At 45.1% G+C, this 27,582-nt stretch overlaps 10 protein-coding genes across 11 annotated transcripts; 4 read left to right on the top strand and 6 right to left on the bottom strand.

Moving 5' to 3' along the window:
* Nucleotides 1-125: 125 nt before the first annotated feature.
* On the top strand, nt 126-1,642 carry LOC132796856 (translation initiation factor eIF-2B subunit beta). Its single transcript, XM_060808179.1, has 5 exons — nt 126-289; nt 347-433; nt 499-955; nt 1,018-1,403; nt 1,468-1,642. The coding sequence occupies exons 1-5, from the start codon at nt 234-236 to the stop codon at nt 1,538-1,540; spliced, it is 1,059 nt and encodes a 352-aa protein (XP_060664162.1). The 5' UTR covers nt 126-233; the 3' UTR covers nt 1,541-1,642.
* Nucleotides 1,544-3,546, bottom strand: LOC132796857 (uncharacterized). Its single transcript, XM_060808180.1, is given in 4 exon segments — nt 1,544-2,180; nt 2,282-2,362; nt 2,364-2,993; nt 3,102-3,546. Coding segments are annotated over 3 exon segments (927 nt in total). The 5' UTR covers nt 2,676-2,993; nt 3,102-3,546; the 3' UTR covers nt 1,544-1,646.
* A 547-nt stretch (nt 3,547-4,093) lies between these two features.
* On the top strand, nt 4,094-8,286 carry LOC132796853 (uncharacterized). Its single transcript, XM_060808173.1, has 3 exons — nt 4,094-5,450; nt 6,902-7,483; nt 7,544-8,286. Exons 1-3 carry the CDS (start codon nt 4,503-4,505, stop codon nt 8,102-8,104), a joined length of 2,091 nt encoding a protein of 696 aa, XP_060664156.1. The 5' UTR covers nt 4,094-4,502; the 3' UTR covers nt 8,105-8,286.
* A 40-nt stretch (nt 8,287-8,326) lies between these two features.
* Nucleotides 8,327-11,146, bottom strand: LOC132796854 (WW domain-binding protein 11). The gene is made up of 5 exons (XM_060808175.1): nt 10,948-11,146; nt 10,757-10,882; nt 10,588-10,685; nt 9,198-10,528; nt 8,327-9,129 (listed from the first exon to the last, which is right to left on the bottom strand). Exons 1-5 carry the CDS (start codon nt 11,009-11,011, stop codon nt 8,922-8,924), a joined length of 1,827 nt encoding a protein of 608 aa, XP_060664158.1. The 5' UTR covers nt 11,012-11,146; the 3' UTR covers nt 8,327-8,921.
* A 258-nt stretch (nt 11,147-11,404) lies between these two features.
* On the top strand, nt 11,405-14,266 carry LOC132796852 (germ cell nuclear acidic protein). The gene is made up of 6 exons (XM_060808172.1): nt 11,405-11,581; nt 11,666-11,990; nt 12,055-12,150; nt 12,208-13,140; nt 13,218-13,560; nt 13,619-14,266. The coding sequence occupies exons 1-6, from the start codon at nt 11,471-11,473 to the stop codon at nt 13,953-13,955; spliced, it is 2,145 nt and encodes a 714-aa protein (XP_060664155.1). The 5' UTR covers nt 11,405-11,470; the 3' UTR covers nt 13,956-14,266.
* On the bottom strand, nt 14,261-16,868 carry LOC132796851 (activating signal cointegrator 1 complex subunit 2). The gene is made up of 5 exons (XM_060808171.1): nt 16,679-16,868; nt 16,458-16,618; nt 15,789-16,397; nt 15,450-15,728; nt 14,261-15,385 (listed from the first exon to the last, which is right to left on the bottom strand). Exons 1-5 carry the CDS (start codon nt 16,796-16,798, stop codon nt 14,326-14,328), a joined length of 2,229 nt encoding a protein of 742 aa, XP_060664154.1. The 5' UTR covers nt 16,799-16,868; the 3' UTR covers nt 14,261-14,325.
* Nucleotides 16,869-17,687: 819 nt separating this feature from the next.
* Nucleotides 17,688-21,347, bottom strand: LOC132795123 (solute carrier family 12 member 8). The gene is made up of 7 exons (XM_060805614.1): nt 20,605-21,347; nt 19,973-20,520; nt 19,710-19,911; nt 19,410-19,644; nt 18,724-19,341; nt 18,475-18,653; nt 17,688-18,409 (listed from the first exon to the last, which is right to left on the bottom strand). Exons 1-7 carry the CDS (start codon nt 20,832-20,834, stop codon nt 18,250-18,252), a joined length of 2,172 nt encoding a protein of 723 aa, XP_060661597.1. The 5' UTR covers nt 20,835-21,347; the 3' UTR covers nt 17,688-18,249.
* Nucleotides 21,348-21,608: 261 nt separating this feature from the next.
* LOC132795122 (ESF1 homolog) lies at nt 21,609-24,040 on the top strand. Its single transcript, XM_060805613.1, has one exon. The coding sequence runs from the start codon at nt 21,690-21,692 to the stop codon at nt 24,030-24,032; it is 2,343 nt and encodes a 780-aa protein (XP_060661596.1). The 5' UTR covers nt 21,609-21,689; the 3' UTR covers nt 24,033-24,040.
* Nucleotides 24,041-24,242: 202 nt separating this feature from the next.
* On the bottom strand, nt 24,243-25,458 carry LOC132795126 (serine/threonine-protein kinase Nek8). The gene is made up of 2 exons (XM_060805617.1): nt 25,232-25,458; nt 24,243-25,177 (listed from the first exon to the last, which is right to left on the bottom strand). Exons 1-2 carry the CDS (start codon nt 25,397-25,399, stop codon nt 24,479-24,481), a joined length of 867 nt encoding a protein of 288 aa, XP_060661600.1. The 5' UTR covers nt 25,400-25,458; the 3' UTR covers nt 24,243-24,478.
* A 112-nt stretch (nt 25,459-25,570) lies between these two features.
* Nucleotides 25,571-27,251, bottom strand: LOC132795124 (zinc finger protein 287-like). Of its 2 annotated transcripts, XM_060805616.1 has the most exons (4): nt 26,280-27,251; nt 25,873-26,209; nt 25,719-25,811; nt 25,634-25,648 (listed from the first exon to the last, which is right to left on the bottom strand). In XM_060805616.1, exons 1-3 carry the CDS (start codon nt 27,067-27,069, stop codon nt 25,730-25,732), a joined length of 1,209 nt encoding a protein of 402 aa, XP_060661599.1. In that variant the 5' UTR covers nt 27,070-27,251; the 3' UTR covers nt 25,634-25,648; nt 25,719-25,729. The 2 variants fall into 2 exon arrangements, with proteins under 2 accessions (XP_060661598.1, XP_060661599.1); XM_060805615.1 differs by having other exon boundaries at nt 25,571-25,811; nt 26,280-27,250.
* Between the last annotated feature and the right edge of the window lie 331 nt (nt 27,252-27,582).

Below are 27,582 nucleotides of genomic sequence, written 5' to 3'. Positions count from 1 at the left end.
TGTGGCCAACAATATGGGCTTGCTTGCCGACTATCGATAACCGATAACTGCAACTTAGACATTATCATCGAGTAGCAGTGCTGTGATTTCAAGTACCGATTACTGAGTACTTCGCATAAGCATCGATTATTGATGATTACATTTTGTTTTGGTTACCAGCAACGTTGTTCGTTTGCTAAGTTTAGGCAAATTATTTCGTTATTATACCCGCTTTTACGTTAGAAGCTATCAAAATGCGCGAACAGCCGTTGAAGGAGGTGACACAGTTAATACATGCCATCAAAATGGGGTAAGCATGCCAAGAGCACAACATGAAGAATTTCATTAATTTTAATGCTAATTGCAGTTTGGTGGAAGGCTCGTATAGCATTACAAACAAAACGCTGGACATCTTCAAGTACATAATCATGAGCAAGAGCTGGCAAAGTGCTGAGTAAGTTCTAAATAAACAACCTGTTGCGGCGCGCAAGTCTTTACATCTTTACATCCACTTTGCAGCGCCCTCATGCAAATTGTCCGCGCACAGTCGCGTATTATGCAGGCCGCATTGCCACAGGAAACGGTGACGTCAAATATTGCACGTCGCATACTGAAATTGACACGCGAAGAGTTCGATTTGCTGCAGGCGAAGGTGCAACACTTTGCCGACGATTCGCAAGCATCGCTGTCGCTGCACAAACTTGTCACACAGACCAGCGAGAATAGCGTGAGTGTTGATTACTCGATTCCACAGCAGGGATTGCGCGAGGCGCTGCTCGATCATCTGCAGGAGGTCGAAACGGAGCTGGAGACAAGCTCTGAGAACATAAGCGTTCAGGCCGAAGAGCACATACACTCGTCGGAAATCATACTGACGCTGGGACATTCGCGTAGCGTAGAGAATTTCCTGAAGCGCGCCATCAAAAAGCGACAATTCCTGACTATTATTGTGGCGGAATGTGCGCCCGCTTGTCGCGTAAGTGCAAACTTAATACATCTTATAATCTATGCTAATCCCATGACTAATCTTATGTGCAGGGTCACAATCTGGCTGCCACGCTGGCAAACGAAAAGAATGTTGAGATTATTGCAATACCGGATGCAGCCATCTTTGCGATGATGTCGCGCGTCAACAAGGTCATCATTGGTACCCACAGTGTGCTGGCCAACGGCGGACTGCGTGCCGCATGTGGCGCCTACACTGTCGCCCTGGCAGCCAAGCATTATTCGGTGCCCGTCATTGTGCTCGCTCCCATGTATAAGTTGTCGCCGTTGCATCTGTGTGAGCAGGATGCCTTCAATATGGTGGGTTGTGCCGAGGATGTGATTAACTATGACTCGTTGCCGGCACGCGATGCCAAGGTCTACAGTCCCAAGTTCGACTATGTGCCACCCGAATTGGTCACGCTTTTCATATCCAACACGTACGTGAACATTTCTATTTACTTAACAAATTCGCAAATCATTCTTGTTTTTTTTTGGTTTTAGCGGCGGTCATGCTCCCTCTTATGTTTATCGACTGCTCACCGAACTGTATCATCCCGAGGATCTGGAACTGTAGTGGTTATGTATATATATATTTTATTTTTGAATGCAACTGGACAACAAGCAAAACATAAGCCAACATCAACATCAACATGAAATAAAGTGATTGGGCGACAGACACTTTACGATTTGTTTTGCACGTTCTTTAACAGCTGCGTCAAGTCCGCCAGACTATCAGCATAGTAATCGGGCTGTGCTTCCGGCGGTGCTGCATGCATATCATCGATGGTCAGGCTGCCGGAGAGTACGAGCAACGATTGAAAGCCACACGATTTGCCAAATTGCACATCCTGCACCAGCATATCCCCGACAAAGATGCAACGCTCGGGCTGCGTAATATTGTACATGCTCTTCAACATCTCGCCCAGAATGGGCGATGGTTTGCCCAAATATGTGGCCTCACGGTTTGTGTAGCGTTTCACATGCTGCAAGAAATCGTAGAAACCAGCCACATTTAGATTATCCGCCAGTGGCATAATCACATCACTGCCTCCGGCAATCAAATGGCAATTCTCATTTTGCTGCAAATGACGAATGGCTTTGGCCAATTCCACGTACGACATGTCCAGATGTATGTCGAAGAGCACCGCATCCACCGGTTTGTCAATAGCCAGATAATCGACGAGCGTGGCCGATGTTAAATGTTCCTTGATTTGCTGTGGCAGTTAAATTTAGAAACAGGAGTTGGAGAAACGATTAATGAATGCTTCATTGATTCGTTGCGTGGCGGGGGGAGTTGCCCCACACTCATACTCACCAGTGACTCGTATTCGATGCCATGCTTACGCAACGTTTCATTGGCCTCCAGTGACATGAGGGAATAGACACGCTGCTTTTTTGCCTTTGCCAAGCGTATGCAAATAGCGTACAATACTTTTCACCGGATGCACAATGTCATCGTGCTGCACATTGCGAGCGCCAATTGTATTAAATTTCTCCATATATTGATCATCGGTGCGAAAGCTATTGTTGGACACAAATTTGACCGCTTTGCCGGCATCCTTGAGTGCATTGATGGCCTCCCCAGTGCCGGGTATCCAGCCGACAAGAAGCCAAACGACACCATCACAATCGCTGATCATCATGTCGAAGGAGTCGATAAATTTGCGCTGCTCCTCGACGCTTAGTTCCAAAATATGCCGCGGTGCCATGATTTAAACTCTGTGTCGGAATGGTTATGGATGATGATGTTGTTCACTTGTTCGCGCTCAGCGTTAAGACTGAATTTATGTGTGTGGCCGAGCACAGCGTTGAGCCCGCTGCCCGATTATTATGACTGTTTATTGCCTAGATACGTTCCAAGGTGGCGGTGGTGGTGATGGTGATGGTGGATGCTGCTCGTTGTTGTTGCTGTTGTTGCTCCAACGCCTCCAGTTTTGCTGTCGCGTTGCTCGCTGCGCGCGCAGTCCAATTAGCAAAAAGCCACAGTGTCGAGACGCCCGTTTAACCTTCAACGTCACATTGAAACGCTTCCCAATGGGTTATATTGTATGTGCATATAAAAAGAGAAAAATAAAAAAAAACAAATTATATATAGAAGGGTTTAACTAGTTAGTTAGCTAAGTGCGACTACTAACCACTGATAAGATAGATAGATGATGATGAGTAACTGCTGCTGATGCGAAACCCGACGTGCACTTGCTACAATCGTGTCAGAACACGCGTTGCTTCCTCGTTTTTTTGCGTTTAATTGCAGTCCAAGTTTCATTTGTTTATTGCTTCTCACCACAACTTAAATTCGCCGCCAAGAAGTCTGCGCGTTGCCAGACCGTTATAAAACGTTTGCTAATGGCTGATTGGCATTGATACGTTTACCGTTAAGCTTTCGCTGGCGTTGCCGGATGCCTGTGAAATGCAGTTGTTGCACTTGTGAATTGTAAACAAACGAATTTCATTGAGCATTCATTAGGTATACAATAAATAATAATAGTTATATATATGTAGCTGCTCGGCGTTATCTCAATCGTAATCGTTTGTCCACCTGCACCCAGTGTAAACACGTGTGTGTGTGTCTGTGTGTGTGTATGCTTGTTACGCATTGTTTACTTTTATACGGAAAAAGCCTACGTTGTAAAAAAAAATTGTCTCTTGTGTGATAGCAAAGATTTATGATTAGCACTTCAGTTGACAATAAGTATTGTCAATTTGAGATTTAGGCGATGATTTGGCTATTATGTGGCCTTGAATGTGCTAATTTGTTTTTGTCATTTGATTATAATGTCATAATTTGTTGAAAGCCCAACAAGCCGTTAAATGCCAATCAGCTTTTTGTCATGCATGCAAAATAACGTTTACGATAACGATGATCGATAAACGCGATAATCCGCGGCAATCAATCAAATTTTGAAGCTGCAACAATGAATTTGCACAAGGCAAAGTTATAAATAGAATTTTGCACAGTTTTTTCTGTTCCATTTTTGTGAGGGTGAACTAAAGTAAAGCAAGTAAGCCGCAAAAGCAGAAGCGCAAAGTTACCTTGACATTGACCAATGATTATTTTGAACGGCTTTTCTAGCCCGCAAAACAGATGCAACAATAATTACATAGTGAAAAGAACGTGGCAATAATTGAAAAGAATGAAATACAAATGCCCACAATGTGTTGTGCTATCTGTGTGGCGTAGTTGTGGCCCAAAGATAATTGAAGAAAGACGCAAATATACAAAATAAATAAAAATAGTAACTTTGGGCGTTGCATTCTTAAAAATATGTACAATCAAATTGCAAGTATGTGTGCATAAATATACTGGTCTGTGTGTGTGTGCGTGCTTATGTATATCGAAAATCCAAATCGATTGGCAGCCTAGTTAGGCGGCCTCTGATAAGATAGAAGACGACGTCGACGACGACGACGACACTCACACACAGAGTGCTTCTATAATATAGAAAACTGTAGACCTGTAGAGCTGTTTGACTGGGGCTGCTGCCAAAGTCGCTAGTCGCGATTACACAATTATTTTGGCCGCAAAACAGGAAGCAATGAGCACCGTGGACTCCGTTGTTCTCAGCCCGCCACAAAATGGCGTCGCCACCCCTTCCTCCCCCGCTGTTTCCGACTCAACTGTCCCGCCCATCACAGATCCATTACCCGCCATTGTGGGCCAATTGCGCAGCATCGAGCAGATCAATGAGCAGCGTCGGCTTTTCCTTAAGAGCACCATCAACGAGATTCAAGAGGAGGGTAAGAATGCGGACACAGACACGGAGCCACAATTGCGCCGCCAGCAGCCACCCAACAGCCTGGCGCTGCATGTGAAGTATGCAACGTTGCCGAGTCCATCGGTTGCCACATCCGGCAGCATCTTGCGTTCCCCTCTGTCGCCACCACCCAAGCCGCCCATGTTGAGTCGCACTCGGAGCACGGGCTCCGGTGATGCACGCTCGCCTCTGACCAATGGCGAGGCATTGCAGCAGCGTAGCAGCGTAGCCGAAGCAGCAGCGGGAACAGCTGCAGCGGGAACAGTTGCAACAGGAACAGTTGCTACAGGTACAGCGACAGCTGAAACAGCTGTAGTGGGAACAGTTGCAACAGGAACAACGGCGGTGGGAACAGTTGAAACAGGTACACCGGCAGTTGGAACAGTTAAAACAGGAACAGCAGCAGTGGAGACAGTGGTAACGGAAACAGTAGCAGCAGCAGCAGCAGCAGCAGCAACAACAACAACTGGAACAGTTACAACGGCAACAGTCACTACGGGGACAGCGGCAACAGCTTCACCAAAGCCACTCACAACTCAGCTGAGCGTGGAGCAGCTGCCGCAATCGCCGCCAGCGAGCATTTCGGCCAAGCACTACGAGAGTCTGATCGAGGAGCTGCGCTGTCCCGGCTGTGCGGGTCCCATGAAAGCGCCCGTGTTGCTCTGCAAGAGCGGCCACAGCATTTGCGAGCAGTGCACACGCATCCTGCTCATGTGTCCGCTATGCAAGGTATGTAAAACTACAAAAACAAAAACCAAAAAAAAAAGTGTCGCGGTGACGTCAGCATTAGGTAAGAACGGTATCTATCTATTTGCGATCCTCCCGTGCCGCACAGTTCCCGACTGCGTGTTATCGCCCATGACGTATCTGTGTGTGTGTCTGATATGGTTGAATATTATCTTGTCAACGCACATAAGTCCAAGTCCACATTCCCAGTCTTCCGCTGTTTTCATGTGCAGCCCTTGATTGATCAGTTACTATGTACATATAATATTTAGATATGTATATTGGTTGGTTTCAAATCGATGCAATTTCCCATTTACAAAACTTGATTGATCAATTACGATATACATTCTTATCTTCTATATACATACAAGTATAACACTCTTTGCCCTGACTCATTTAATGACTGAGTTATCAACTTTCAACTAGGAGGCTGCAAATTGCAGTTTTCCAAATTTATACTTGAACTAAACTTTACTAGGCAGCAAAATTGTGTTGTAGTTAAGCTTTATCTTATATCTTATAGTAATAGAAAACATCAATGCAGATCAACGAAAATTTCACAATGACTTTTCAATCTAAGATATGGCTGTTGAAAATGTCCCGAGCAAAACTATCTAAAGTGAAACATTTTTTATTTTGAGTAAAAATGAATCTTATAACTGTGGATTAAAATAAGTAAAGGTTGTTCTTATAGCTCTGGATTAGCACTTTAATTTGAGCTAAGAATAATTTTGCTATTATTTTTCTGTTTTAAGATTATTAAAGAAAAATTAATTAATTATTACACAATCCAAAAAAAAATTAACTAGTTTATACATATATTTTATCATAAACCAGAAAAAGTTCCTAGAATCAATCTTATCTCTAAATATAGGCTAATCCAGAGCTATGGGAATAACCTTTACTTATTTTCAAGATTGTTTTAGTTTTTATGTTTTTTTCACTGTAGTGTCGCTCGCAAGAATTATCCATATAGGTAAGAGTTAATATAGATATATAGACCCTTTTTTTAATTTATAACTACTTTTAAAATTCACACCAATGAAAATTGCATATAATATTTGTCTATTAAATTTCCAATTTGAATTGAATAGTACATTGTGAACGCCCTTCTCAGCGATTCTCAAAGTGTTAAGCTAGTACCATAAAATGAGACTGTTAAATTTTAGCTTCCAAACTGTAACTAGTAATTTTTTACCGTTAAATTTCCAATTTGAATTGCTGAGTAACTTGCCAACTCCCACCTTCTGTGACTTAGAATGTTGAGTGTTTAATTTGAACATAATAAAATGTGATTAATTAAGTTTTTTATAAACTCTGATATAGTATTAAATGTAAGAGGAATAATTCTGGAGTACTATCAACTAATTAGACTCAATTCTTTTCACAATATAAATTTATCCATTTTATAAATAAAGAAATGTTGCTAACTTCTATGTTTTCCCAATTTGCAGGAGGGTTTCTCCACCATGCGCTCCCTGACCATTGAGGCGCTGTGTGCAAAGGCGCACTTCGGCTGCAGCCACTCGGCGGGCGGTTGCACGGTGCGTATGCCGGTGGCATTGCTGCCGTGGCACGAGCAGCAGTGCATCTACAAGCCGATGAAGTGCTTCATGGGACGTGTGTGGGGCGATTGCCGTTGGCATGGCCGGGAAGTGCAATGGAAACAGCATCTGGAGGAGCAGCACATGGACAAGCTGTTTCGCACGCCGACGGCGGATCTCGTTTGGAATATGGGCATGCGGCGCAAACCGTTGACCGGCTACTATGTGTTCCAGGCGCACGACGAGATGTTCAATTTCTATGAGATCTACGACAAGCAGCGCATACTCTTCACCATGACATGCACGTCGAATCGACGCGAAGCCAAATACAATTATGCTTACGAGGTGACGCTGCTGCAGCCGGACAACGAGGCGGTGTCGTTGACCCAAAAGTTCCCGGTGCACAGCGAATACGACAGGGACATCCTGATGGAGGGCACCTGTGTCACCATTGGCCTCAGCGAGCTGTCGCGCTTTGTGGACGACGACAAGGTGAGTGTGGCCGTAAACTGTTAATAACTTTATTGACTTTTCTCACTCTCTCTCTCAAAGGTGCTCCACTATCGGGTGAACGTGATGGCAGTGAAGTCGCCGCGCCGCTTGAAACCAGCTCGTCAGAGTTTGCCCGCCGGCGTCGATTATCACACGCGCAGCAATGGCGTCAATGGCAAGAGTGTCCCGGCCAACATGATTATTACGCGCACCTACAAGGAGGCACTGGGCGAGGTCTCCACGTCGGCACCCGGCACACCAGGGACACCGGATGGCGATGACTGCAACGGTGCTGTGCCCGATCTGGAACGTAAATGGGGCACACCGCAATTGCACTTCAATCGCAAGTATTTGCGCAACACGCTCAATGCCGAGAGCAACGGGGATGTGAAGGATGATGAGCTGCGTCCACTGCAGGAGACACGTTCGATGGCTGCCGGCAATGAGGATAAGTTGTCGCTGTGCAGCAATAGCACCAGCTATACGAAGAAGGTCTCCAATTCGCTGCGTCGCAGTTTCCGTTCGCTCAAAACCGATCTCATCGAGCTGCGACCATTTTCCAAAAAGAAAAATCCCGTCCTAACCACAACACCGGCGACTGCAAAGACTACAAAGCAATAGAGATGAGATCTGGCAAAAACAACCATTGAGCTGCATGCAACTTGTGATCAAATGTCTTGGCTCGCTTTAAGAGCCGTTTCCAAAATGTGCTAACTACATGTATTAAATAGAAAAGAAAGTCTATAAAGATGCCTTGCCCAACATATCTATAAATACTGCAATAAAAAATAACGAGAAATGAACAGAATCGTCTTATTGTAATGCCTGCTTAATCGCAATGCCAACTGAAATATAAATTATATGTTCTCTATATTCAACGTAAATTCAGTGTATTAACTTCAAAGTGTTTACTAACTTAAATTTACGATAAATTTGCAAGACAAGTTTCAAGAATCTAGATTTTATCAGGACTTAATTCCTATATTCAAATGTCCGATTGGTCTGCTTCGTTTGGTATCAGAAGTTGAATCAACTTGTAGCTTAGCTTAATCTATACTTACTTTTACATAGTTATGGCAAAAAGAAAAAGACTATAGCGTAATTCATTAAAATATGTTTCTTATTTTTTCTCAGATTTTCCATATTGTTATTCACTACAAAAATACAAATTGATCTGAGAAAAGTGTACGCAGTGTGTCATATTCAGGCACTCTGAAGGAGTTTTGGTAAATGAATAGATTATGAATATTGAATAACATGACTAAGAAAGTTAAATACGTGTGTGTTAAGTGAAAAGTATCTTTCTCTCTATCTCTGTCTAATTGATGGGTGGGCAGCATCGTAAAATTACTGCACCTGATTTTGTTTTCTTGGACTACATTAAACGATAACTAAACTAGGCAAATCTAATGTACAATCTATGCAATTGTCGATGCTGCTACAGCAATCCCTGCATCTCGTTCATGAACTGCAGATACGCATCGTCCTTGGTGGGCGGCTTGTGTGCCTCCGGTGGAGCATGCATATGCCGCTCGCTCGCATCGTTGGCACCCGCCATGTGCTTCGCCCGCGCCGAGCGCCGTTGATCCTCGCGCTTCACACGCAACGTGGACGGGACAAAGCGTGTCACATCAGCACTTAGGAATCTAAGAGCAGCAAAGTGTAATACATAAATAACATGTTAGATAAGTGATAGTTAACAATGAAAACATGCCTGATTTGCGGCTTGGCCGTAATGGTGGTGATGCCCTTGCCCTGCTCCTTGCTGGCTATGGCATTGGCAGCGACGCCGCCGCCTCCGCTGCCATGCTTCACATGATGACCGCCAGCCATGCGAGGTGGCAGCCCAGGTGGCGGTCCCGGTGGCATGCGTATGCCCATCCTTGGTATGGGACCCAGGGCGTGAGGCGGTCGAGCGCCTGGTGGCGGACCTGGCGGCATGCGCATGCCAAAGCCCGGCATGCCGGGTCCAGGTGGGCGCATTGGTGGCGGCCGAAACATAATCCCAGGCGGTGCAATGCCTCGGATATGCGGCAGCTGTGGCAACTGCTGCTGTTGTTGTTGCTGCTGCTGCTGCTGGGGCGGCACTGGTGCACTTGGTGGCAACGGTATGGCGGGCAGTGTGGGCGCAATGGGCGGTGCTGGCACTGTGGTGACCGTGGCAGCCGTTGTCAGCGTTGCTGGCGTCACTTTCAGCGACTCTTTGCTGCCGGTATTTGTGCTAGGCTTGGACTTGGTATTAGGCTGCTCACCATCGGAAGCCATGTCATCATCGTTTGCCCCATCCTCATCCTCGTCGTCATCGTCATCATCCACGTCGTCGTCGTCATCAGCGTCATCTTCACTGCTGGTGTTGTAGCTCCTGCGACGACGACGACGATGCGCCAATGTGGGTGACTTTGCCTCACCAGAGCTGTCATGTTTGTCATCCTTGTGCTCGCCATCCAACTCAGCATCGTTGCCCTGCAGCTTCCGATGCTTGCGCTTGTGAACATGCTCCATTTCCTTCATGAAATCATCAATGCTGCCGGCCATCGATTCGCCCTCGTCACCCTCGTAGTCACTGTTGCCTGCCGCATCTGAATCAAGCTCGGACATGGCAAATAGATCGGGCGGTGGTCCTGGTGGCACACCCAGCCAATCCTTATCCTCGTCGTCCTTCAGTTTATCGCCCTGCGAATCACCAGCGTTACCCGCTGAATCGCTGTCACGCTTGGTGACGCCAGGCGGAGCTCCTGGAGCAAACGGAGGTAGCGCCAGGGTCATCGGTGGCGGCGGCATACGTATGCTGCCCGTGCTACCTGGAAACGTGATGTTGCTGTTGGCATTGCTACCACTGCCACCACTGACGCTGTTGGCTGCATTGCCACCGCTCGCATTACTTGCATTGGACGCGGAGACGGGTGCCGGCAGCGGTATCTCATCGATCTGTACACTCTGGGCGTGCTTTACACTCTCGTAGTACTGCTGCTTTTTCAGACGCTTCTTCTCGTACTCCACCTCTTTACGTTTCAGCTCGGCCCAATGCTCGGGTTCATCATTGTGCTGCCAAAATATTATTATATTAAATATTATGCAGCGAAATATAAAAGAGATTCACTTACATAAAGCCGCATGACGCGATCAAAGGTCTCCTTGAGCTTTTTTCGCTTATCCCGCAACACCTTCTCATTGAGTGGCGACGGCTGCAGCACATTGTACTCTGAAGAAAGAAAGGTTTTACCCACAGAATCAAGGTGGACTCCAATCTTGGAATATTGCTGCATTGCTTACCCATTTCGTCAATCTTCTCCATCTCCTCCAGTATTTGCGAGGGATCCTTGTTTTTCAACACCGCAGCTCGAACCATTTGCCGCTGTCGTTTATTCTTCTTTAGTTCCTTTTTGCGAGCCTCCTTACCTACAATATAAATATATATAAATAGTAAAGTGTGTGCGTATTTATAACATAATTTTGCAACTTACGCGCTTGGTCTGTGGGATTCATGTATTTACCACTTTTAGTGGTATTAATGGAGCGTCGCCCCATTTTTCCGGCTGTTTTTTCGTTAAATTAGTCTTAAATTAAAAAACCAAAAATTAAATCAAGCTCTCTAGCAATCCGCTTTTCGGTTTTTTTTTGTTTTGATACACACGAGTGTGAAATGCAAAAAAAACAGCGTTACCGCAGCGTGAATAGCACAAGTGTTCAATGTGACCAGATGCAACGAAATATGCTAAATTGTCAAGTGTTAAGATGGCGCTATATTTTAAACATTATTGATTATTTTAGTTTAATATTTAAAAACATTAAACTATGTTAAATTTGCTCAATATATTAAACAAAAACAAAAAGGTTTTGAGCAATGCGCAAAATACATTGTGAACAGAGTTCGATTTATATATTTTCAAATATTTGAACGATGTGGCAACGTTCCTCTTACGTTGAATTGTGCCGGCACAATTGTAAAAGAAAAAGTGGACGCCGTGGATAAATGAAATTCTCAAAATGTCTGATATTTTAAATTCACAAAGCTTTCTTAAAGCATTCCAGTTGCTAAATATTACCCACGAGCCAGATAAATCTAAAACAACCCCAACAAAAAGCATTGCGACCGACGTAAGTTTTAAAAATTGTTTAGTATGAAAGAACATGTCAGCCGAGCAAAACCAAACAAAACCTAAACAATTTAAAACACAACAGCGCCAGCAGCAGCCACAACAACAAGATGCGGCAAATGGCAACAACAGCAACGACAACGACAGCATCATCGAAGTCGTCGCTCACGACATTCTCACGTGCAGAATGCCCCAAAGAGCGGCAGGTGATGCGGACAATAGTGACGACACCGACACCGACTCGGACGTTATTGTCGTTGTGGATACATCAGAAACATCGTCATTTGTCAGCTACATTCGTCCATCGGATTTGGATACAGATTCCGACGACAACAGCGATATTTCCGACGCTTGGACAATACCAGAAACCGAAACCGAGAACGATTCCGACATCGATGTTGAGAAGCAAAGTAAATTTCATACATATGAAAACAGCAAAAAAAAACAAATGATCATTAGTGCGATCTTTTGTAGGTGACAGCATGATGGATAAGTTTGTGAGCACACCAATTAAACGCAAACTCGAATCCTTCTCCAACAGTAACAAGAAGACCAAGTCAAAGGAGCCATGTGAGTAAGCAGTTAAAATACTAAACAAACTCCTATTAAATTGCTATTTGCCCGCAGCGATCGACCTGAGTTTGTTGGAAAAGACGCCGATATGTCCACCCAAAGTGATAACCACCCGCAGTGGACGCGCTGTGCGTCAACGCATCGATCACAAGTTCGACTATTCGTCTCGCAAAGCTCAGCTTGAGGATTCATCATCGGATAATGATTACGAAGATGACGATGAAGACGACGTTGACGACGACGACGATGCTGATGAGGATTATCATGAAGAGTATCCAGATGACGAAGATGATGATGATGATGACGATGATTATGTGGAACAAGTGCATGAGCAGCCCACACGCAAACAACGTCGCATCTCAATGCTAAGTAGCGGCTGCAGCAGCAGCATTGCCAGCTCTTCCATAATTGACAACACTGATGACGCATTCATCTATGTGGATTTGCGGCAACCGGTGGCCATTGTCAGCAGCGAGCCGACTGCTGATGCTACTGCCGTTGAATGCGACACCGAATTAAAGATGCGTTTGCAAAAGTTTTTGGGTTTGCGACCGGCACAGCGGCGTCTCTACAATCCCATGGCCAATTATGAGCTCGAAGACAATCGCATGGATGAGGATCCGCCCGAGGTGGCACCTCCAAGCTCGCGCCTCTGGGCAGCACACAATACGCACAATGTTGTACAAGAGCCAAAAGCTCGAGTACCGAAGGCAGCATCGACGCCCAGTCAAGTGTTGCCGCCATTAATGAAAACCCTGGGTGCGGAGGTAACCAATGAGATGAAAATGCTGCTCTTCGATGATATTGTGCAACGCACGAACGCCAATTGCTTTGAGAGTCAAACGCCGCAGCACATCAAGGAGCCTATCGATCTGAGTGGTTTGCCTAGTGAGGAGGTGCGTGCACATAATTGTCAGCAGCACAAGAAGATCACCAATTTGCTGGCGCGGTATGCGGGTGTCTACAGCTTTTTGGATTCACTGCGGCGTGAGTTGACTTTTTAACCGTTTCTTGTGTTAGTTATATATTCGGGAACCTAATGAAATATCTTTTCTTTTTTACAGCTGAGACGCCTCTTAATATGTGTCATCCACTCGCTGTCTACTATCGCAAGCGTGACTTTGAATCGTCCAAAACAATGCTGGCCAAGACCCTGTTCAATGTGCTCAATCACAGCATCTTCCACTGCGGTCTGCGTCGCATCATTACATGGAAGAGTTGCATGAACACACCGAGCACAATTGTGCATTCCATTGAGGCTGGTCGCCAGCGCACTTCGCGCATCGTTCTCTGGCAGCAGATGAAGCAGCCAGGCATGCTGGTGAAGGCGCTGCTACACGAGATGTGTCATGCCGCTGCCTTTGTATATCACGGTGAGACAGGACATGGCGATCACTGTCGCAAGTGGTAAGTGGAGGCATTTAACAATCATTAGCAGTGTGCTAAAGCATTCATTTTGTTGCAGGGCGTATCGTGCCAAATCGCTGCTGCCAGAGCTGCCACAGATTGACGATTGCAATGCCAAGTTCAAGTACACCTGTCTGCTGTGTCATCGACGCTCGCATGGCATCATCAAGTTCGAGGATGAGGAGCAACAGCTTCGTTGCCACTATTGTCAATTCGAGGTGAATGTGGAGAAGTACAATGCGGAGGAGGCGCATTCTTTATCCTTTACCGATCAACTTGTTACGCCCTACAAACAGTTTGTGCGTGAGAATTACTTAAAGTGTGCGGAGAGCACTCACAGTTCGAAGATGCAGTCGCTCAACAGCCAGTACAAGGAGCAACTGCAAGAGCAGTAGCAAGCGACAGCCAGCTAATGCAACACACTAACTATATAGATAGCTTTACTGATAAACTAATCTTTTTTTTTTTTGCAAGTTGACGTACAGTAAATATATATAATTTTTTTAATAAAGCATCGCATGTTGTTTGATGCGCTTTGAATGGTGCGCGTAAATAATCGATGTAATATCGACATGTTATCGATAATTGCTATCGAGCAGGACTCGAGGCTTCGTCGATCTTTTGCATGTCAAAGCATCGATTGCAAGCAGTTAATCGAACTCGATTTTTCGACTTAAATTAAAAACGGCAATTGTTAGAATTTAAAATTCGAAATACATTTATTGACTTTTGACTACCAATATGCATCTTTTGTTAGCCTTGCGCTTAGGATAACATGCCCTTGCTACGCTTGAAGGCGGCTCCAGCTTTGCGATTGTGATTGGCACGTGATGATTTATGCGCCTCCTTCTGTCCACGATTGCGAGTGGTTTGCTGCGTCTGTCCCTGTCCCTTGGGTGCACCCACCACATCGCCCTGCTGATGATGCTGCCGTTGTCCGCCGTATTTGGCCTGCTGACGCTGTTGGTAGCGAGCTCGCGTAACCTCAGGATTCTCACAGAAGTCAGTACCCCGTTTGGATGTCGCCAACTTCTGCTGCTCGTCATCACTCTCGTCGTCGTCCTGCTCATCATCAGACGCATCCTGCGCCTCGTACGCACTATTCACAGCCGAGGCCTGCTGCAGCTTGGCACGCAACAAACTCATGGGCGGTGCCTGGCCATCATTCAACGCCTCATAGCTGTCATCGTACTCATCATCATATTCCGCACCCGTGGCCTCATCCGGAGTCTCTTCGACCAGCGCGTACTGCTGATAACGCTGCTTCAGCTGACCAATGTCACGCTTATCGTCAAGCAGCTGCTCAGCATTGCGTGCGGTACCCGGCAATCCTTTGCCTTGCTTGATGATGCATTGCGGATTGTCCTGGGTGAGCACATCATAGCGATCGCCATCGTGCACATTGTAATGCCGCACACCCGTCTGCCGCTGCAGTTTATCCTGCGGATCGGCCGGTATGAACACTTCCTGGCGATCCATGTGTATCAGATCCGGTGGCAGATTATCGTCCAGTATGGCTGCAATGGCCTGCTCGCTGTTGTCGTAACGCGTTAGCAGTCTTCGTATGAAGCCCATACCCAGATCGGGCAGCACATCCAGCACAGCGCTCACCTCCAAGTCAATGTCGCGTTTGCTGTTGCTGCTCCCATTCTCAATCGTGGCCACCGTTGAGACTGTGGCTGTTGCAGCTTCGTGCTGTACTCCGCTCTCCTCGTCGTCATCGCTGTTCGGATTACTGAGCTGCTCATCCGCCAGCACTCCGCTGGTGCAGCTGGCCAGCGTTTTCTGATAGCCAGCTATCACAAAGTCTACCTTGTAGTTTTTTCTAATTGATAGAAGAGAAAGTTAAGCTAAAACAATAAAGCAAACTAACTATATTAGTTGCTTACATTTTGGGACACGTCTTGAGCAGCACAGCAATGTCATGCTCCACAGGATATTGACGCTGATAGTCGATGACAAAGGTCTGCGCCGAGAGACATTCCTGCAGCAGTTCCACCAGTTGCTGGCCACGTCCCGCCTCCAGTTGTGCACGCGTTATGCTTCGCACCACATTAAGGAACTGTTGTCGCGCCTCGTTCAGCCAACGTAACGAGCTAGCGTGTGCATTAATCATGTAGATATTGCGATACAACATTGGCACGGTCATGTCATAAAAATTGGCAATGCTACAACGACAAAATATAGAATTAAACACCGACTAAACTATAGTTTAAGGTCAAGCCCACCTTTGCACCAATTTAAGCTGCTCACAAGCAATCAACAAATCGGGACACAGCTGAAGCAGCAAACGCAATGTGTAGGCGCAGTCCAATGCAAACAGCACCACATCATCGTAAGGTGTGTCGGCAGCAGGATCGAGTAAGGCTCCCCCACCGGCGCCCTCGCAACCCTCGTTCTCTACCTGAATTTGCATGCTAAGAAATGCGCTCTCATAGAAGGCCAATCCCTCCTGCAGATCTTTAAGGTAATCCGGTTGCAGACGTAGAACAGTGTCAAAAATGGTCTGCAGCACACGCAAGTTCTGTGCATCGGCATCTCCCACAGCAATCACCAGATCACACAGCAAAGGCACCGATATCAAATAGTTGTTGTACAACAAGGATTTATGATGCTCCGGCGCCAGCCATTCCGTGGGCGACTCTTTCTCGGTGATTAAACGCATAATGAGGCGTATCACATGATTCAATAGTTGGCTGTATAGCAACTTGGCATTGCTCAATGCTGTTGTTGTGTTACTGTCATTGGTGTCCACTCTGTAGTATGGATTAGCACGTTGCAGGAATGTTACGATGGCAGCCATGGCCGAATCAAAATGCACAATATACGACCAAAATCTAAAGCAATTCAATCCAATTAACTAACATAACAGCTTCCACAACTTGAGCTCAACTTACTCGTGATGCTTGAGATGCAGCAGAAATTCGAAATCTTGCAGACAATTGGTGGCCACATGTTGCCACTCCTCCAAGGCGGCGTCACTCTTTAGGTTGCCATACGAACTGAGCATGCAGATATATGTGCCAAATGGTTTCTCTCGAGCTATCCAATGTGCATCCTAAAATAAGTGCAAACGTTGACAGCTGCTTTTGTTTTTGTTTATCATATCGTGACTTACAAGTGCTGGAATTTGACGCCGCACACCTTTGGAGTCAGCTAGCGATAGCTTCAAGTCGCCTAATGCTAGCTTCTCCGGGTTGTAGTCCTTAACATTATTTTGCAACTTTTTATTTACCATGACGAGCGTTAAATACTACACAATTGGCAAATGTGGTGAAACTGATAAAAAAAATAAACGAAAACATTAGCTATCGAAACACTTCGATTACTTTTAATACAGTCAGTGAGACCGTTTCAAATAATTATTGTAGAGACATCCGATAGTTTCAAAGAAATGTGTCGATATACGTTCGATATCTATAAGTGAACTGAAAAGATGTGAGGCGCCAATTGCTAAACACATTTGAACTGAGTGAAATATTTAAAATTCGCTTTTACAACGATTTTTAGTAATTTTCAATTTTTTGAATTAAAAATGTCGTTTTGGTTTATCAAACTGGTTTAATACACGTTTCAGTTAATATTGTGTTTTTTTTATTACATATACATAGATTCCCATTTTTTAATGGATGTGCTAACTGCCTTTTGTATAACTAGGTTAAATTTATGCTATATATGTACGTCCAAAAGTAAAACGCTTTGTATATTTTTGAAATATTACGCGCTGCAGTTATTTTTGTTTGTTTTTCTTTTGTTTGTCGTAATTGTTGTCAATTTGTTAGAATTGTATTTAAACATTTGATTACATACCTATTTAAATAATTTAGTATGGTATATATAATGCAGCTATTGTGGTTATGTGTTTTCTTTATAGTAGATTATGCTTTATAAGAGTTTATTATTGGGGGGTTTTGTTAATGAATAATTGGACTGTGGTCAATAATTCTCATGTGGGTGAATGTTTGACGATTGTGTGACACACTAAACTTAGGGATATTTTATTGTTTAAAACACAAAATAATTTCATCTGTAATTTGTATAGAATGCGAATAGCAGGCCAAATCTGTAATTTCATTTCGTATTGTTCTCTGTTTTTTGTTTGGACTGTGGGTTGTTAGTTTAGTAAGTTTTTTTTTTTGTTTTTACTTTTGATTGTTTTACTTATTATCTCAGTATCACATATGTTTCCATAAATAAGCTATGTATGTGCTTTTGAGACGATACAAAACGCGTACGGAAACATATCTATATTAAGCAACAATTTTACAGGCTCTCTCCATATCGAACTAAAGAATCTAGAGAAATTAAATATCAAGAGACTTTACACACAAGAAAGGAACATATTAAAAGCAGGCTGTTAAATGCTCAAAACTTATAGATTATTAATTATATATACTCGTAATTAGTAGACAATTAATTTTAGCTAAAGCTGCGATGTGCGCTGGGTGTGTGTGTGTGTGTGTTTGTCTGTAAGTGTGTGTGTGTGTGTGTGTGTGTGTATGTGGGAAGATCGCTTCTAAATGCATGTGCTGGATTAAACATAACTATACTCTTATGCGTTACATTATACATATAAGTTATATATATATATATAGTTATATAGTAGTTTAGTATTAGCAAAATGCACTTAAAATATTGCTTGCCACGCCTCCCATATAACCCACTGTCGACCGTCCCAAACCCAAGCGTCTAGATATCATCTATCAGGCGACCCTCAATCACCGACGAATGATGATAATTGGGTCGCGGCCTGAAGTCCTCATTCTGCTCATTCAGCTGTGTGGGCGACAAATCCACGCCGGGACACGAGGGCGTCACCACAATCTGTTCGTACTCGTGCATGCGTTTGCTAAATAAGGAGTTATGCATTTCATTATTTTGTGATTGGCACTTGTGTAAATATGATTTGCTTACCCGAAGCAACGAAAGATGACGCTCTTTAGCCAGCCAAAGAAGTTAAACTCTGCAGTCAGGCCGGGCTTGACAGCGGGATTGGCGGTGCCCACATAGAACCAAACAACGAAGACGACCAAAAAGCAGGTCAAGGCATAATACCAGTTCACCAGCAGCATGACCAGCAGCTTAACCAGCGCCTGCAAAACAAATTGCAGTGCAATAGAGTTATAAATTAAGAACTTAAAAATAACTTTATGCTGCACTTACGCCCAACAACGAGGCCCAGCGATTGCAGAAGCCAGAGTACCAGTTTTTCGTCTTGGAATGAATGGGTGGACGTATGGGCGCAATTGGCTCATTCTCATCGTCCAGCTCACCCTGAGCTGCTGCTGACTGCTCCACAGTCAAAGCAGTGCCATCGGCGTTAGCTGTAATAATGGCAGCAGCATCATCTTGAGCAGCTGCTGCTGACGATGACGATGTGCTCGGCGCTGGCGCATTGAAATCGACAATATTCTCGGCAGGCACTGAGGGCATTTGGTGTGTCTGATGCAACGGCGAGTTTTGCGGACTCTGCAGATTCTTGTGGCGCACACGATCCGGGAATAGTAAATCCAAATCATTGCCACCATCCGAGACGCTGCCATAGCGACGTGTCTCATAGCTGGGACTGGAGGCTTGAATGCGAAAGCGTTCCTCGCGCTGTTCCTGTATGTCAAAGGTTTGTGCGAGTGCAAAGTAGGCGTAGTCAATGCAAGCGTATGTCATCAGGAAGGGCATGGTCACAATGGGTGCCAGGAAATTGATGTCGCCCACAATGATGAAGGTAACGGTGACCACAGCGACAACAGCCATCGAATACAACGGCACCTTGTTGGGACCGCGCTATACGAAATAGAAAGGGACAGTATAAGTGAAAGAGATATGAGAAAAAGAGTGTGTGATGTACTTACACCCTTGCCCAGGGCATCAATGCCAGGTATAACGTTCTCCTTGGCAATGCTCTGGAGCACACGCGGTGTGCCGTACATGGCGCCTAGGCAGGATGACATGCTGGACACATAGATGCCGGCGAGCAGCAGAAAATGCACAGCCGACACTTTCACCGAGATCATAAAGTCCGTGTAGAGTATGCTGCGTGTGCAGGTCGCGCCCAAGAAGAGAGCAAACACCATATACAAAAATGTGCTGCAAGCAAAAAAAAGGGGTTGAAACATTAATGAGATTAGGTTGCTTTGTTTCTGGACGCTTACGAAGTGCCAAAGGCGGCCAGTGTGCCGTTGGGAATGTCTGTGGATGGAGCACGAAGATCACCGCTCATATTAATGCCCGACAACACGCCGGTGACTGTGGGAAAGAAGACGCCAAAGACGCGAAACCATGAATAGCCATCTTCATATTTGGGCCACAGATTCTCCACGAAATTGTGACTCATCCAGCCCTCGAAACCGTTATCTACAAAAGCACAAAGCTGTTTAAAAAACACTTCAAGTAATGTCGCAGTTAACACACTTACCGGCATCCTCGCCAATGAAACTGCCCACCATGAAATCCAGCGCTGATATCAGCAAGATCATTAGCAGGATGAACTGCAGCTTTATGACCCACTTGACGCCGGCCACATTGATGCAGCCCAGCAGCAGCACAGCTGCCGTTGCAAAGCCACGTATGGCCCACTTGTTGCCCTCCAATCCCACCAGGCCGGCCATCGACTCACCGAATCCCATCACATTCAACGCACAACCGACGGCCTGGCCAAAGCAATAGAGCAGTCCCAGCGCACCGCCAAAGCGAGAGCCTAGCGTATGCGCTATAAGAAAGTAAACACCTCCACTTTCAACTCGACAACGCTCACAGATGCCAATGGCGGATAGGACGCTGACCAGAGCAATGACCACAGTGCAGAAAATGATGAGTATCGCATTGATGATGCCCGCCTGGGCAACCATCCAGCCGGAGCGTAGGAATACAATGACACCAAACACATTAATCAGGCAGGATGTGAAGACGCCATCCCAGGTGCCGAATAACACAGGTTGTGAGATGAAGAAGTTCGAGCGCCACCTGTTGAGCAGTAGATGCGAGTTACAACGTATTGTATCGATTATCGATAAACAGAGAGAGGGAGAGCGAGAGAGTGAGACTTACCATGGTTTGTCGCCCTGTTCGCCGGCAAAGATTTCATTAGCTCCGGACGCATGATGTCCACCAGCTGCATACGTGTACTCATTGCCAAGATCGACGAAGCCGCCAGTGTTGTTGTTGCTGCGCTGGCGAAAGCTGGCCACCGTTATCTCGCCCTCATCGTCGCCGCCAAGTCCAAAGCGCTGCCAATCAACGGTGCGTCTATTGCCATTGCTTTCCACGTTATTACTCATACTTCACACTTCTTCTTCTTCGTCTTGGTGTTGTTGTTGTTGTCTTCGTCGCAATCAATTTCTATGAGCGTCGTATAGTTGTTGCTGTTTTTTATTGACTGTGTTTTTTTGGATACTTTTCACGCGACGCACATATGCTTGGGTTACTTTGGGCTACAAACTGATTCGTTATCCAATTGCCGTGATATTTTACTTGCTCGATTCTTTGTTTATGATATCCAAAAACCAAAAAAAAAACCAAAACAAAAAAAAATACACAACGCATCCACGCAGGCAGAACGAAAGTTGTGATGTTTGGTTGTCTGTTTACTTATTTGTTTATGTGTATTTAGGGAGCACCCTCTTTTTGCCTCACTGCCTGGAGGTTGCACGTGCAACGCAGTATGTCATCATTGGATTTGCAGTGCAGCTTTTGCCTTTGAAATGCGTAAATTGTTAAATAAAAACACTGCTATGCACATACACGCACACATATATACATCCCGCAGTTCGTCATCGATAATACACACAGATTGTTGCAATTGTTGTTGCCGTGCAAAACGATAACGGATGGAGTTGCCGGATCGATTGCGCGCCAGGTTTAAAATAAATTCATCACTTACTAACACAAACCTTCAACATCTATATATAATTATTTATGTATGTGGTATTGTGAAATAAAACGTATATTAATAGCCATTTTGAGCATGGCCGATTCGTGGCAGCTTACTTTTTTGCTTGCTGCAACATATCGAATACTTACATATCAATAAGGCATTTTTAGTGCCTTTTTTGAATTTCGATTTGCGGTCACGCTGCTGCACGTGTTGCCTGCCTTCGTTACTGTGTGTTCCGCGTTCAACAACATTCGAAATAATGGCCAAGAAGCCGGAGAAGTCTCTTAAAAAGAAGGCCAAGCCCAAAAAGGAGCCGAAGCAGGAGTTAGACACGGCGGACAAGCCCACGACATCCACACAAAATCAAAATAGTGACGGCATTTGGAAGGATGCACGTTTCCAGCATCTTTTGTCCGATCCGCGTTTTCGCGGGGTGCCGAAGGTGCAACGCAAGGTGAAGATCGACAAGCGTTTCCAGGGCATGTTCGAGGATGAGAAGTTCAAGGTGAAGTACACGGTGGACAAGTATGGCAGGCCGGTGAATAAATCCAATAGTGAAGATTTGCGCAAATATTACGAACTCGATGAGAACGAGAGTGAAGATGAGGATGAAGCAGAGGCAGAGGCAGAGGCATCTAAGCAGGCGCAGCAATCAGACGAAGATGAGGAGCGACGTGCCGAGGAGCTAGCCATAGCACGGCATGATGACGACAAGGATGATGCACTGCAGCTCGATAGTGATGATGACACCGAAGTGCCGCAGAATCTGCGCGAGCGTCTAACAAATCCAAATATTGATTATGCCCGTGGCGAGGGCCGCTTGATGACCGACTCTTCATCCTCCGAAGATGATAGCGATGACGAGGAAGGAGCTGATGGACCCGAACTGCAAATCGATCATGTGTGGGGTGAACTTGACATTGATGCAGAGGGCACCGAGGAGTCGACACGTCGCCTTGCCGTCTGCAACATGGATTGGGATCGCATACGTGCCCAAGATTTGATGGTACTGCTCAGTTCATTTCTGCCACCAGGCGGCAGTGTGCTCAGTGTGAAGATTTATCCCTCTGAGTTTGGCAAACAACGCATGGCCGAGGAAGATGTGCGTGGTCCTAGCGAACTGGTGAGCTCCAAAGCCGCTGCAGACTCCGAAGATGATGAGGACGAGGAATTGGTACGTGAACAGGACAGCGATGCGGAGGAGGGCGATGACTATCATATGGAGAAGTTGCGTCAGTATCAATTGAATCGCTTGCGCTATTACTATGCTGTGGTGGAGTGCGACAGCGTCTCGACGGCGGACAAAGTGTATAGCGAGTGCGATGGCATCGAGTACGAGAGCTCGGCGACACGTGTTGATCTGCGTTTTATACCGGATGAGACGAACTTTGATGAGGACATGCCCACAGATGAATGCTACGAGCTGCCCGATGCCAGCAGCTATAAGCCGCGACAGTTTACGACGACGGCGCTGCAGCAGGCGAAGGTGGATCTGACGTGGGACGAGACGGCGCTGGATAGACGTGAGCTGGGCGATAAGTTGTCTAGCGGCAAAGTGGATCAGTTGAATGACAAAGAGTTGCGCCAGATTGTTGCCTACAGCAGTGAAGAAGACGAAGAGGAAGAGGAGGATGATGGGGAAGAGGAGCAGCTGGAGGAAAAAGCACCAAAGGAAGATGAAGCACAGCCCATTGCTAAGAAGTCCAGCAAGAAAGCCAAGCAACAGGAACGCATTGAAAAGTACAAGAATCTGTTGGCCGAAATCAATGAACAGGAAAAGCAGTCTAAGGAGAAGCATTACGAAATGGAAATGTCCTGGAACATAAATGCCAACAACGAACCCAAGGACACAAAGGAGATGAGCAGCGGCAGCAAATCCCAAATGACGCCCATTGAGCAAGTGCTGCAGAAGCGCAGCGAGAAGAACAAACAGCGGAAGGAACACCGACGTCGCAAGCAATTGGAACTGAAGGGTATTGATCCCGATGCGCCACCGGATAGTGATGATGAGTCCATACCCGATGGCATCGATATGAACGATGCCTACTTTGCTGAGGAATTCGCCAACGGCGACTATGAGCAGCCCAAGAAGCCAAGCAAAAAGTCACAGGCGAAGAAACAGAAGAACAAAGCTGCTGCAGATGATGCGGAAGCGGCTCAGGCTGAAGATGAGCTGGCATTGTTGCTGGATGATAACGATGGTCTGGAGTCGGAGCAAAAGCAACACTTTAGTCTCTCCAAGATCCTAAAGGATGAACAGCAGAATGCGAGCAGCAAACGCAAGCGTCGCAAGCAGCTCAAGAAATCGAAATCAGGCGACAACAAGACGCAGCAGGTGGAAGATGATTTCAAGGTGGATTTGAATGATTCCCGATTCAAGGCTGTGTACAAATCGCATGAATATAACATTGATCCAACGCACTCCAATTACAAGGCCACCAAGGGCATGCAGGATATGATTAGCGAGAAGCTGAAGCGTCGCCAGCACCAAGAGGATAACGATCAGGAGGATGAGCCAGCCCAGAAGCGTTCCAAGCAACAGTTGGAACAGAATGCGCTGGTTAAGAGTCTGAAGCGCAAGCTTCAACAGCGTAAAGTGTAATTGGTCCACTCTTATGGTTTATTTGCTTATAGCATAACATAAATCGATACGTCTAGAAATAAAGCTCTCATTTGTTATACGAAAAAAGATAACATGGAATGCAGATGGATTTTTGAAGATGTTACATCTAGTTGTAATAATTGTTATAAATATCAGCTAACATGAAAAAGATTAGCAAAGTTGAAGGAATACATTTCATTTAGTAATTACTGTCTTGTCTCTTACTTATAACATATAAAAATACCTAACAGAAATGTGGAGGAAATAAATGTTGCATTTAGTTAAGTCAGTGTTATGAAGGGATCCAGAGTTCCTACAAATATATAAGACATGGACTGAAGGTTAGATTTAGTAATTAAGTACGGCTTATGGATGGTCAACATTATAAAGTGAATCAGAAAGAACCTGGCCTAGGACTAATTTCTCATTTGGTAGGTAGCTTAGATTTAGTATTTATAGTTAAAGTACTGCTTGTAGATGGTCAGCGTGATGAAGGGATCCATGCAGAACAGATCGGGCAGGCAGATGCGTTTCTCATGATCGTAGACAACCATCGACTCACAGATGCGTCGCCAGATCGGATCGTAGCGTTGTCGCATCAGCTGGCAATCGAGATTGGGTCGTGACATGGCCTTTATCACACTGTGCACCTGATCGAAGCGCGCGTTCTGATCGAGCAGCATTATGAAGGGATTACGGCCAATGCATAGTTCGTAGATCACCAGGCCCAACGACCAGATATCTGATTTAAAATCACACTTGCCGCCGCACATTATCTCGGGCGCCATGTAGAGCGGTGTGCCAATCACCTGCCAGGGCAATTGTTTGGCCGGAGTGTGAATATTCGAGATGCCAAAGTCGGCGTACTTGACACGATCGTTGGCATCCAGCAGCATGTTCTCCGGCTTGATGTCTCGATGTATCACATGACGTATGTGCAAATACTCCAATCCCATGATCATGTCAGTGAAGTAGCGCAACAGCCGGGATTGTTCCAAGCCGCCTCGAGAACGCGTCCGTTCGATGACGTTGCGCATGGTTCCATTGGGAGCATATTCCATGACAATGTTGACTGTGCCCGCGTGCATAAAGTGACGTATAAATTGCACAATGTGCGGATGACGGAGCTGTGATATGATATAGATCTGCCAACCAGAACAAAGTCAGGGAATTTTCTATATATAGATTTGCTTCGTTACCTCCTCCTTGATCAGAGGCAATTCAGTTTTCGCATTACGCATAATAATGCGCTTTACGCAGACTTTGCGCTGTCGGCAGCCTTCGCGTTGCAAGCACAGAAAAACACGGCCAAAGGAGCCGCTGCCAAGAACGCTCAAAGGTCGCAGATTGGCATCGCCCAGATCCATGTTTGCGATTTTACAATTCTTACTAAATCAGAAATTGATGTGACACCAGCTACAGTTAGATCACATTTGAGGTGGGCGCGCAGTTTAGCCAACTATCGATATCACATATCAACACTAATCGATTTGCGGTATTTGAATTTGTTTGGTGGAAATAAAACAATAGTTCAACTTCATTGAAAAAATTTCCCACTTATATTACTTCAATCAGTATTACTGGTATTGCTTAAACAGCATCAATAGTATCTAAAACTAAAATAATGATTTTCATTTCATTAAAAAGATACTTAGCAATCTTATAACTTGTACAAAGGAATCTTACACTAAAATATATTACTCATCAGTTATTGTAGATGCCCTTAAGTAGGGATCATTACGTCTTGGTTTCTTTGGCTTTATGTCCCTGTGTTGGCGTCTATGAAAAATAGAAAATAAATACATAAATTGTTTTAGTGCTGTAATGTGTTAGCATTTACCTTTTGTCACAACGATCACAATTGTAAGGCGGATGATCGTCTGAATGATAGAATTCGTTATGCTTGCGCAGCATATTTGGTCTAGGAAAGGTCCTATTGCAATCGGTGCAAACATGTTTGTGAGGTATATGGATGCTCTTGCGGTGCGAGTACAAATCGCATTTTGCAACAAATCGACGGGGACAGTCATCACATTTATATTTAAGCTCTTTCAAATGTCGTTCTTGGTGCTGGCGAAAGGATATCATATTCTTCATAGTCATGCCACACTCATTACAAAGGATCCTTCTATCAGTTGAGTGTGAGCGCATGTGCAAATTCATATTTCTGATATTTTCTGTGAGAGAGATCGCTTTTGTTAGGATTTTGTGTTTCACATAACTTTACTAATCTTGATGTAAACTTACCCTTATTGCATATTGGACAATTTGTGACTCTATTTATTGGATCGTCTGGCTTATGGGTGGTGCAGTGCTTCTCCCATGCTGTTCGACTATGAAAATACTTAATGCACATATAGCATTTTCTTAGATACTGTCTTTTAGGCGGAGCATGATTTTTTTTGTGAGCAGTCAACGCCTTCAGATTGGACAGCAGCATGCGGCAAATGTCACAGACGAACACAAAATTGACATTCGAGTATTTTTCAAGGGTTCGAGTCCAAAAATGCTTGATGCCATGCTTATGTGTCTCATGGCACTTAAGCTCCGCCAGATTAGACAATCGAGAATCGCAGTGACCGCATTGCTTGCCTGTAGTCACGGGCAACTCAATGGAAGCTGAAGTTGGCTCTGCTGGTGGGTCTGTTGGTGGGTCTGCTGGTGGCTCTGCTGGTGGCTCTGCTGGTGGGTCCGCTGGAGGCTGTGCTTCCACAACTACTTCTTCGGTGTGCATCGCCTCCTCAAGGGTTTCAAGTTCGGCCAAATCAATTACCAACCTTTGCTCGGCGAATGCATCCTCTTTCACTTGTGGTTCCAGGGATAATAATAGCTCCTCTGCTGGCATTATGACAACGGGCTCGTCCAGAGCTTTGTTAACGCCCCGCTTTAGCGGTGCTTTGCTTGCCAACGGTATCAATAGTGGCAACGGTCTTTTCACCGACGTATTCTCACGTTGGGCAACATCGTTAGCGTTGGTTTGACTCAATTTAGTGGATATGGGCACCAACGGTGGCAATGGTGGAACTGTATTGTTCATGCTACTCACTGTTTATAGAATGCAACTAAGCCCATGTGGCTGTGCCGATAAAAATAACAAATGTCATAAATATACCAATACAGTTTAACAAAAATACCATTTATATACAAATGAATTTGTCCCTCAATTCAAATTAATTAATAATCTAATTCATTTGCACATTATTATGGATTTAAACAGTAGTACATTTAACAATTTATTTGTTTAAAATCATTTCTACCCTTCCGCTTTTGTTGAAACTAACTTGTAAGAGCATAGAACTAGCCTGGTCACATTCATGTTGTGTACGCTGTTCCTCGCACAGCTGTTAGAATCGCGGAGCATTCTTATCGGTTAATCGATTACGCTAACAACAAGTGGTGGCGCACTGCAACAGGCTGTTATCGACTGTTACGCATTCAAAGTAGGCGGGCTGAACGCGTTGAGCGATTTCCTGCCAATTGGGAAGAGGATTGCCGTTATATAAAAGGCTTATCGTTTATCACAAAATATTAATTAAAATTGCTTGTGTAG

This window comes from Drosophila nasuta, chromosome X, assembly GCF_023558535.2.
Source record: "Drosophila nasuta strain 15112-1781.00 chromosome X, ASM2355853v1, whole genome shotgun sequence".
NCBI lineage: Eukaryota > Metazoa > Arthropoda > Insecta > Diptera > Drosophilidae > Drosophila > Drosophila nasuta.
This window is presented reverse-complemented; position numbering and strand designations above follow the sequence as displayed.